This window comes from Centroberyx affinis, unplaced genomic scaffold, assembly GCF_046629955.1.
Source record: "Centroberyx affinis isolate AG114_WGS23_722 - 3 ecotype Tasmania unplaced genomic scaffold, CSIRO-AGI_Caff_v1 ptg001256l_1, whole genome shotgun sequence".
Classification (NCBI taxonomy): Eukaryota; Metazoa; Chordata; class Actinopteri; order Beryciformes; family Berycidae; genus Centroberyx; species Centroberyx affinis.
Genome location: NW_027279767.1, coordinates 3,236 through 15,285, shown reverse-complemented (window position 1 = coordinate 15,285; position 12,050 = coordinate 3,236). Strand labels below are relative to the sequence as shown.

The 12,050-nt window shown below is 41.3% G+C and overlaps 1 protein-coding gene across 1 annotated transcript; it reads left to right on the top strand.

Moving 5' to 3' along the window:
* Window positions 1–5,414: 5,414 nt before the first annotated feature.
* Window positions 5,415–11,783, top strand: LOC139648779 (vascular endothelial growth factor A-like; the record flags this gene model as incomplete). The annotated part of the gene is made up of 6 exons (XM_071525014.1): window positions 5,415–5,533; window positions 10,955–10,988; window positions 11,113–11,309; window positions 11,431–11,510; window positions 11,605–11,634; window positions 11,718–11,783. Coding segments are annotated over exons 1-6 (473 nt in total), but the record flags the coding sequence as incomplete, so codon positions are not given.
* Between the last annotated feature and the right edge of the window lie 267 nt (window positions 11,784–12,050).

Below are 12,050 nucleotides of genomic sequence, written 5' to 3'. Positions count from 1 at the left end.
TCCCCGGAGTTGATTCAGACTGTTTTTTTCTCACAGATTCATTTTTATCCTAGGATGCGGCTTGTTTAAAAATGATAAATGGTAGCTCAAATATTTTTCAGGAAATAGCAGATCAGTCAGGGGTTTTGTTTGAAGATCGTTTGCAGACACCAGCCTGAACTTTGAATAACATTCCCGTTCCATAAGTCTTGGGACAGTCCACAGACTCGCCTCCCAAAGCTAGAAAACAAAACCAACACTCTAATCTGTGATGCTGTACCACTGCACACCCTGCAGCTCTTTCCAATTACAAGGAACAAGATGCTCATTTTGTAAAGTTTGACTGACATCTAGTATTCAAATGAGGCTTAGCTTAAAATAGTACTATCACTTCCAACCCAGGAAAAGTACCTTTATTCTCAGAGTATTGCCACGGGTGCTGCCGCAATCATTGCTTTTCTATTTTTTCCAGTTGATTCTCTGAGCTGTTCATTTGTACAATATCATAGGGAATATATCCTGCAATGAATGTTTCATCAGGCGCTCGCCTAGAGCAAAGGAATCCAGAGAACGCTCATCCCGCTTCTTACAGCCATGTAGGACACATTGGGCGGTTGCAAACGTACTTTTGACTAAGACATGCATACTGTATCTTAAAACGTTATAGATTGAGTATAGTGATATTGCCAAGTTGTCTATATATGCTCAAGTTTTCCTACTGAATCAATGTGAAGCAAATGACACCCACCTACAGTATTAAAGTAGGGATGTAAGCAGTAGAAAGTGAGGTAGTAGTAAAATACTTTTGTTGGCTTTACAAGGCTGCAAAGGGATCTGCACCCACTTTGCTCCAGGCCATAGTCCAGCCCAACATGTGAGTCTACTGTAAGTTCTGCCTTTATCAGCTTGGCTCTACCCTTCCTACTTCGACTTGTTCTCCGCCCTCGCTCCCAAACGGTGGAGTGACCTTCCCACTCCAGTCGGAACAGCAGAGTCGCTCCCCATCTTCTGTCATAGCCTAAAAAAAAAGTACCTCATGTCATATCACCTTCTCCCCGCTGATCCTCTCTTCTCTGCTCAGTCTAATTCTGTGGTTCTAAATCATACGCCATCGAGGCCCGAGAGTCTGCAGGTTTTCATTCACCACAGCAGCAGAGAGGATGAACTAATCAATAAAATCAGCTGTTTGGTCGGAATGAAAACCTGCAGACTCTCGGGCCTGGATGGCACATGGTTGAGAACCACTGCTCTAATTGCTTTAAATTAATCTCTCCTTAGCTCTTATTTTATTTATTATCTTATCTTCTTTTCTCCCATATGATCCTTCTATGGTCCCATGATTATCAGGCCACCGTGACCCTGACTCTTGTCATCCTTACTATTGATTGCTTGTAATTTTGGAGATGTACAAATCCAAGGTTATTCTACTGTTGCACTCATTGTATGTCACTGAGCATCAGCTGAATTCCTGAAATTGAATCTGATGAAGTAGTATTAAAAATGTCCTGGCTTATTTTTCCGTTCAGCAATGACAAAGCAGAAGGAAATTACTTTTTCTCTGGGAAGGAGCTGGTGTGCGTGAGGTGAGGGTGAAAACAACTTGTACACCAAAATCTCTGAGAGGAGAAATGCACTCCCACCACCGCCACAAGAGGGCCTCAAACTGACAGTTCAACTCGGTTTATTATTCTGGATGAATTAAAGTGACATGAGTGTTTACTTTTGTCCATGTGTCTACAGCACACTGCATGTTATTCCATAGTTCATCAACTAAATATATTAGTCACGGGCCCGAGTCCCTGTTTGTGTCTGTGTCTGTCTGTCTGTGTGTGTGTCCCAGAAAGGAATTGCATCTGTTTGTCCCTTTGGGTCCCATTCATCACCGCCCGGCTACTGTGGGCTTGGGAACCAGGAACATTACCCACAATGCAACCTACTGGCTTACGACTGGCAAAAAAAAGTCTGGGAAATCGGATACAGTTTGGATTGTGATCACAGGCGTACACAATTGGCATAAAAAATTCACTGGAGGAGAACCAAAAACTGTGGCAACTAAGAGATACATTGCCCCCAAGTGGTGGATGAGAGGTTTATCTCTCTCCATCTCTCCTCCTCTCTTCCTCTTTCTCCCTCTCCCTCTTTGTTATTGCCTCGCCCTCCCAAATCGTCCTCTATGGGGCTCCCTTAGGCCTGGAGGACCGCCTATATCAGCGGCAGCAGTAAACCCAACAGACCCAGAAGGCTTAAGGTCAAATGACTTCCCTTGAGGATTCATCTCCATGTTGGGAGACTTCTGCACAGCCTCTTTCAACAACTCCAGATTGATCTTCTAGAGAGAAGAGGGGAAAAAAAGCTTTGTTACTCATATGATTGCTGATATTTATGACTTTCGAGCAGGTCACGCAGCATTTGTTTCCATTTGCGCACTACCATGAAGAGCTCAGACCTCCAACAGGCCAAAGTGTGAGTGAGTTACTGTTTGTGAACACAGATTATCCCTTTCCCAGCATAGTGACTATGAGGCAGCCACAGCCCGGCCCACATCAGAGGAGATGGAGATGCTGCATGACCCTATGGTGGACCGTATAGAGCTGTAACAGTCCCACCTGCTGCTGCTCCGGCTGAGGGAAACCCCATTCTCCCTCGATGGGGACTGGGACCTGAGCATCAGTGTGGTTCCCAGAGACAGGAAGCAGCAGCTGTCTGTCTGACCTCTGCCTATTGGACTGGGAGTGTGAGCGGGAAGGGGACTCCCCGACTACTGCACAGGGAAGTGGACGAGCTCTGCCTATGTAGGAAAATGCTAGCAAACCAATAAGCGGAACAGCAGGGATATTACAAAGTTCATCATTCATAAATTAATTAACTTCATGTTCCAGGTCAGGAAAACATGACTCTGTTCCCGCATGAACACTAAAGTAGCCCACTATCACAGCATGCAGGGAGTGAGAGGCGATGTGGCGAGAGGGGAGGAATCATCCATCTTGGTTATCTCCTCCACAGACGCTGTTTTTCAAAACACACCGACCCAATTAGCCCGTAAATCACACTGGCTGTAAAAACACATCTGAGCCTCTGTAATAAATGTAAAGGGGGCATCTCTCTCTGAGCAAACAAGAACTGGAACATGGCGTTGTATCGCTTGAAGCACCTGTTAGTCATTATGGAAATCATCATTAAGAACTGACTGTAAATGAAAAAGAGAGCAATGACTAAACCACAATAAGACAGATATTGCAAAATAAGTACAGTTATATAATATCTATACACTACCAGTCAAAAGTTTGGACACACCTGATTGAATGTACTATGTTTTTCATTATCTTAAAGCCATTTTGGTCTAAAGGCTTATGCTTAAATGCATGAAATTTGTTTTTTAGACAAATATAAATAGTGAAGTTGATGCCTATGTATGAATTTCTTTCCAAAGCCTTTGCCTTTCCATCAAGGCAAAGGGCGGCTACTTTAAAGAATCTAAAATATAAGATCGTTTTGATTTGTTCAACACTTTTTTGGTCACTGCATAATTCCATTTGTGTTATTTCATAGTTTTGATGTCTTTACTTTTACTGTTATTCTAAAATGTGGGAAATAGTAAAAATGAAGAAAAATGTGTGTGTCCAAACCTTTGAATGGTAGTGTATAAGGGGAATACCCATCATTACCGATGATGATAGACGTTTTATCTGTAGTAAACATATGACTGTGCATAAACATGCCAAAATCAGGAATGAAGGAGGATCCCTCACAGACATTCTGCTCATACTTGGAGCAGCGGGGTTGATAACCTCAGGTCTGTGCTGGTGCCAAGACTATTCAGGCCACACTCACAGCGCCCGGGTGTGTAAACAATGCAGCAGAGCCAGGCTGCTGAGACTGGGTGCCAGATCCCACAACGGAGCAGAGCCGCTGTGTGTTGGCAGCTAGTATACAGCTGGGGGGGGGGGGGGGGGGGGGGGGGTCGGTGCACTCTGACCTGACCCCACTGTCCTGTGTTTCAGTTACAGTCAGGCTGCTGAGGGGATATACCCTAAACACACAGGAAAAAAGGGACGTGTGGACTCTACATACCTTCATGTCAAGGGTGGAAGTAACTAATTACATTTACTCAAGTTATTTTAATTGAGTAGCTTTTTGTGTAATTGTACTGTATTTTTAAGTACAAAGTTTGTGGCTCTCCATATATAAGCATCAGAAACTGGACCATCATAAATTGACAAATTGTGGAGTTCTTTGCAGTGAACGCTCAGTCATCAGAGTAGTAGAGGAGAGTATCTGGCTTCTACTTAGCAACTGTTTGTACATTTTATTTTGTGATTTTCCAATTAAAAGAATCTAGTTTGAGCTCTGTAGTGTCATCCTTTTAGAATTACACAGGAAAGATCACATCTAAAAAATTTATCTTTTCTAAAAAGAAAGTTATACTTTTTACTTTTACTGAAGTAGATTTTTACACCAGTGCTTTTACTTCTACTTAAAATATCAGCAAAGTAACAGTACTTATACTTGACATTTTAGTACTCTATCCATTACTGCTTCATATATCTACTCTACACTGTATCTCCACATTACCCATGAGTCCAAGCCAGAGTCTATAATGTCTGGGTGAAAAACATGAAACTATTCAGTCAACTAGCCTCAACGACCTAAGTATTTTCACTGGTCCATTTAATTTCATAAATTAGCTTAATGATAGGCAGATCAAACACAGGTTGCTTATCTGACAGTTCTACATAACAGAACTGACAGATGACCAAAGTTTACCTTCAACTTTATCTAGTAATATTAAGCCCTGTGGTGCTGTAGTTTTGCCATCAATCATAGCAATTTCTCCTTTTCCAAGTCATTAAGTCCTGTTTATTATAGTTTATTATATAGCTTGTTATAGTGTATCTCTGGGCCAATCGAAAAACAAAACAGTCTATCAAACTATTTGTGAATGCTTGAGTTACTGGACCTTGTTATATAATTTGGCAGTATGATGCCACCAAACAGAAATCACCATAGGACTTTATAGTACTTTTTTTTTTTTTTAATCTTCTGTGGTGTCACTAATTTCAACAATATCTTTCCTGGAAAAAAAAGTAGACCTATTCTAAAAAGAGAGAGAGAAAGCGAATGTGTGTGTGTGTGTGTGTGTGTGTTTGTGTGTGTGTGTGTGTGTGTGTGTGTGTGAGAGAGAGAGAGAGAGAGAGAGAGAGAGAGAGAGAGAGCAAGCTAGCCAAACGGACAGACAGACCAACAGACGGACAGACCAACAGACAGACAGAGAGCTCACCGGTTATCTCAGTTGACCTTATCGTCTCGCCTAGGTTTATGTCGGTCCGGTTCTTAATTGATCCTCAGCTGTAGTCATGGAAGTGGCGCACACCCTTCATCCCAGCAGCGCACAGCGGGACGATGCGCCAAGCCTCTAAACTTCAGCCGCTCCAACACGACTTCTTCTCTGCTTTAATATTTCTTTCTGACAGGTTGGAGTCGAGGCAGTATGCAAAGTTTCACCGGATCGTCTCACCTTTTAGCGGTTCTTCTGCTGCAGATGATACCTGCGCAGGTAATTCAACCAACACCGCAAATGCCTTACATACAAACGACGCTGTAACTAATTTGATGACACTTTTTATGTCATGCAGTTTATGCACTTTAATCAATTTGATTTGAGGAACTGCAATTTGATATTTTTATGACTTGTTTGTGGAATGATTGAATAATGTACTATAAGATTTTTGTGGAATTGTTGGATTGTTGTTGGATTTAATGTGTGGTTGTTTCCACTTTGAAACTTTAACAAGAATCACGTCTCCTGGCAGTTTGCATGCTGTAATTGGATTGAATTGAATTGTAATTGAATTGTCACTTGCTAATGTTGCAGATTCCTTCTCTGCATAGGTCTTTCCTTCTTAAAAGCCCTTGTCTTTTCTTCTTAACTCCAAATGTGACTCCTATTACCACCTCACGTGAAACAGTAGGCTAATAGGAGTCACATTTGGATGGTGTGCGTTTGGGGTTTTTTTTGGATGAGAGAGAGAGAACAACATCTGCTCCACTCCAGCCTTGTTACATATTAGCAGCATTTTGACTGGCTGTGCCACTCCATGAAGACACCATCTTCATTTAGGGGTTTGGGAACTGGGATGTTTAAAGTGCTGTTTACAGTGGCTGCATAATGGCAATCATTCATGTGCAGAGATATTTACTCAACCAGCCTTAGTAGATGCAGCTGCTGTGTGTTGTGTTGCTTTGATCCAGTTTAAGATATAGAAGTTTACATAGCCACATATCTGGAGTCAAGAGCCTGTACTGAGAGCAAAATGTGAAAAACTAAACCAGAGCTCGACTACTGATGCATCAATATATCTCTATCATGCTATAGTAAGCTGGAGAAAGCCGTTGCCTGACATTAGACAGCCGTTGCCTTTCCTGAAGCAAACTGAACGCTGTGGTTTGTAAAGACCATAGAGCTGCTGGGTTTGGTCCCGCGGGTGTGATGCAGCAGTAATAGTCGGCATATCTCTCTCTGGTTTTGCACAGGTGCTTCCTCTTCCTATAAGAGCATCTGACCCAGGAGGGAGAACACACTGAATATACAATACACCATGTACAGTGAAACCACATGGCAGTTCATGTGGGGATACAGGACTGAGGGAGGATAAGCTTTGAGTAGAACTTGATCTGAGAAGAAAGTTTGCAATTTTTGAAGTTGGCTCTGTATGTGGTCTGTGGTCTGTACGCATAGTGTAGTCCAGTAGGTCTATCTTAGGACAGGAGTACTGGTCCGAGATCAGTTTGTCTCTTTTGTCATCATGAAAGTTGGAACAGGTGATTGCTTGTTATTGCTCATTATTGTTCTTAAAGAGTAACTAAACCCCAAAAAGCACTTTTTCAGCTGAAAACAGAGCCAAAGCTTTGCCGTTTAGTTCAGCTTTAAAGGGTTTTTTTTAGTTCAGCTTTAAAAATTTCAAGGATTTCATTTCTGAAAAAAACCCCCCAAAAAACAACTACTATTGGTCACAATTTTTGCAAAATTGCTCACCTGTGTTGTGTGAAAATATTGCTCACTAGGTCATGTCAGAGGCTTTTTTCATATGGATCCAGAAGTCTATTCTATCATTGGATTGGTACGTTACATACCCACTAATGCACAAGATGCCTAGTGACATACAGTAGGAAGCTAATTTTCTACATCATCTCTAGACATCTCAGCCCGCCTCTTGCTCTCAGTCTTTAGCTAATTTGGTGCTGCAATCAAACATTTTTCAAACAGGCCACCATAAAGTTTCTGCTTCTTTGTTCCAGAGGGAATTGTGAGGTTGATGGTAATGAGAAAAGCTCCATCTTGCGAGGCGGATGTGAAGATTTACTGTATACTGAACCGCTGTAGTAATCAAACCACCAAGAAACAGTAGCTCCCAGAATGCAATATGTCCTTAAACACAGATCCTCGATTAAACTGGCCTTCCCAAATCTTAAGTGTGATAATATGTTGAAAGAAGAGTAAATATAAAGCTGTGAAAGTCTGAAAACGTGTTCCTACTTCTCAAGCTTGCCTTGAGAATACATTAAGGCCCCCGACTTGGAGCAGATCCATGTGAATCACATACAGTGAGAAGGATTTCATGTGCGGCTCCACTCGATATCAGTAAGCTGCACGTAATACTTTGATTTATAAGACTCTTATAAAGCAGCCCAGATGAGATTGCAGTAATAAAACACCCAAACCCCACAAAAATATTGTATTGCTCAAGCAGCGGACCAGAAACGTACATGTGACATTTATAAAACACAATGAGAAACAGTGAGATAGATAGAGGCGGGGGTGGGGTGGGTGGAGTGAGACAGCTGAAATGAAAGAGAAGAAGAAAGCCAAGATCAACTTAAGACTTGTATTTCTGGTCATTTTGTTGTTTAATCAGAGAATATCACCATTGTGCATTTTGAGGCTATTGGAACATTTTCCATGGGTTTAAGAAGTTAAAAAACTTGTGCTCTTATAGAATAGAAAAGAAAAAAGAAAAGAAAAGAAAAGAAAAGAAGCACACTATTCCCATGATTTAGTGATTTGGACAAAGACCTTTTGATAGCCAATGTGATGGAGTTCCTTATGAAACTGAAATAAAATTAATCTAAGACATTAAGGTTTTTAATGCAAATGTTAAATTCTTGCTGAAGCAAAATCATAGCTGTACGCATTTTTAATCATCTCATTATTAACAACTTGCTTATCTTATTGTTATTTGTTGATGTTTCCATTTCTCCCTCTTTAAATTATGTTTATTATTATGTTTGCCTGTATGTAATATTGTTATTCTTGTTTTTCTTTTTTCTTGCTTTTTCTCTTTTTAAGAAAAGCCTGTGGACAGAAGTTGGAAACTAGCAATAGCTATAATCTGTATGCAGAACATCAGCTGCATCAACTTGTTTGTAACCAGTTGAAGTGGCACTATGTTCATTTGCACTGTCCCGATCAAACAAAATAATAACTATCTAACTAACTAACTAACTAACTAACTAACTAACTAACTAACATCAAGCCACTTCACTATCGCACAGAATTGTTCATATATGTTTTATATCACTTGTTAATTAGCTATCTAGGTCATATATAGTCAAGTCAAGCAGTACAGGCTTTTATCTTCATTACAGCTATTCAATGTGCATCTGATTCTACTTGTTGGATGACAGTGCGGTTTAAGGCTCTTAGAGATACTGTTGTACTTGGCGCAACACAAGTACAAGCTCACCTACAGTAAAATACACCAAAATCCCATAAAAAAATATTATTGCCTGCATGTGACATTTATAAAAGACAATGTTCTCATCAATGTTCTCAGAGTGAGACGGATAGAGGGAGGGAGGGATGGGGAAAGAGGATAGAGAGAGGTGAGGAGTGAGAGAGAGAGAGACAGTTGATATTCAAAAGGGGAGGAGAGCCAAGATCAACTTAGCGCTTGTGTTTCTGCTCAATTTGTTGTTCAATCAGAGAATATCGCCATTGTGCATTTTGAGGCTGTTGGAACGATTTCCATGGGAGCCGGGTTTAAGAAGTTACAAAACTGGTGCTCTGATACCGCTCAGCGCTGTCTCTTCATCTTTGTTTATTATGTATTCAAATCCCCCTGTGTTATTTCCAAGGCAACAGATATTCTCTGTAGGATCCACAAGGAGCCGCATGCCTCTGCTTAGGTCACACACATTTCAGTTTGAAATCTCTATACTAGGAAATACAGGGAGAATGATGATTACCTTAAGACTGTGGGAGCTCAGAACTGGCTGCCTGACCTGTGTCCCTGTTTGTTCATGAATTATTAAGATATGTGTCATGCATGTAGAGACATGGATGTTCAGATACTGGCATTGAGTGGCATGTATCGGGGTCCATGCTTGAGCGCTCATGTGATTAAAAATGTCATCAAGGATTGGAATTCTCATTAGTTTTTAGTTATTTTCAAAATTGCTGCCATTCACTGCAGACCTAGTACAGTATTCATTGTAACAGTGTGCTGATTTCCTTTTCTTTATTGTGCTAACATGAATCTACAACCAAAACTGTAATAGATTTCTTATTTTTGAGCCACTGAACTGTGTCACACCAGCAGGTCTTAACTTTACAACGTCTCCTAAGCTTTTTTGGCAGGTGAAACTCCCATAGTGTGGATGGAAAATCCCTGTTATTTCAACATTTTGGAACAGAAAACTGAGCTTCACATGGATCAGAGATTATTGATAATAAGGGGTGGAAAAAGTACTAAAACATCCAAGTAGAAGTAAAATTACCAGTGTAAAAATCTAAATAAAGTAAAGCCATATTACTCTTCTCTTCTTTGCTGACTGGCTCCACAGTTGGCCAATTTCTGATGCTTATGGAGAGCCAACAAAATCTATAATGGATGTGATTTAAAATGTAGCTCAGTACAATACTTAAGTGAAAACATATTTAAGTAAAAGTAAAATTACAGTGCACAAGTACACAAACAAGCTATACTCAATTGTAGTGACGGGCAGTAAATGTAATTACTTACTTCCACCCTTGGTGATAATGTATAATGTATGACAGAGTGGAAAACCAACTCTTAATTCCCCAGGGAGACAGAAATAAAGCCACTCCTCATGCTGTTCACTGACACCTTTAAACTGTACTGGGCAGGCAGACCACAAAACTTTCACACTACAACTTCTGTGCAGTTCAAAAGCCACTGGTGGTATTTCATCTTAAAAGAATAACCAAATATTACGACAGTCGTTTAGGCTTGGTTGGGAATTTTTCTGTGGACCCCAGTTTGATGTCAAGGGTCTCTCCACATGTGGTCTCGACCCCAAAGTTGGGTAACTATCTTCATTGTGAACTGTGTGTTTCTCAAAATGTGCCTGATCTTACAAGAGCATGAATCTATGGAGACTAAAGGGAAACCACATTGAGAAACCACAAACTCGTCTTGGGAGAGAATCAGTTTCAACACATCTTATTGATGGTCCTCTACATTAGACTCAGAGGCCCGGCATCAACCAGAGTGGTTTGGATTCGTCTGACTGCCTGTGTGTGTAGGGAATACGTTTAGCAATGGCAGCTTTGCATACTTTGAAGGTTTTTTGCCTCCTGAGACTCTAAACCTCATTTAAAACAGATTGAGATATCAGATGGGTTTTTTTTATCTGTCTGCTCATTTTACTGTGTGCATGACTTGCAAACAATGACCCAGTGATATCCTCTTACAAGCATGCTGCTGCATCACTGTTCGCACAGGGTCAAGGTCTGTGGTCACCATGCCCTCTCTGCCACAAGAGGGCGCTCCGCAGCTGCTTCTCAGTGAACCAGCTTCTGTTGTAACCACTGAAATCTCAGTAGCTGTGTCAGTTTGCATGTATCAGCATTGGCCACATTGGGCATTAGCTTTGATGTCAGTTCTTTTATCCTATGAAATTGAATGGTTGATCTATTTACATATACGTTTTTACTTATTTGAGCCATATTTTGCAGATTTCACACCCTGCAGTAGAGGTTCGCTCAAGAGGTAAGGGTCTTCACATATATACAATAATATAATGATCATTACATATTGATCATATCCCACTGAATAAGCTTTGTGCCTGTTAGAGCTGACTGAGTGACATGCGATTCAACCCCTCTTGCTGTAGTAATGCTGTTCCATGAGGTGTGGAGGAGGAGCCTGTGTCGGCCTATGGAGCGATTGGTGGATGTGGAGCAGGAGTACCCTGGAGGAGTGGAGCATATCTTTAGTCCCGCTTGTGTCCCACTTTGGCGATGCTCCGGTTGCTGTGGGGACGAGAACCTGGAGTGCCACCCGACCCTCGAACGCAACACCACTCTGCAGGTGTGGAAGTTGTTTTCCTTCAGGGAGATATGTGTGTTATTAAATGAACTATGGAGGTGTCAAACATATGCGCTCTGTTTACTGTTTAGTGTTGTCATGTCACTTTTCCTTTGTGTCCCAGCTGTTGAGGATTACTCCCACTGAGAGATCTGGGCGTTATGTGGAACTCACATTTGTGGAGCATCAGGAATGTGAATGCAGGTAAATTACTGGAAGTTAATTGTCCATAAGAGACACCAAATGCAACACGCACCTCTGCTAGCACAGCTAACAACCTGCGTTTTGCTGTTTTTAGACCCCGACAGGTGCATCTGAATAATGAAAGGTCAGTATCTGTGCATTTTATACATCATTCTTTAATATTATGTCAATATTCATTTATTGCACTTTCCTCCTCCTCCCCAACAGCAGTCAGTCTATCAAGAACAGACTTCGGAGGAGGAAACACAGGAAGAGAGCAAAAGACTGTGGCAAGTAAGAGATGGATTGCACCCATGTGGCACACACACACACACACACACACACACACACACACACACACGCACCACATGCACACGCACACACACACACCCACGCGGTTTATAATGTTTGGACATTTATGGCTACATTTATCTCTGTTCCCTCCACACTGCTAGACTGCCAAGGACAGATGAGATGAAACAATATCACAATATATTGCCTGCTGTGTTGCTCTTCTCTTTGACAAGCCTGTAATCTACTGGCCACTTAGGACTGGTTTGT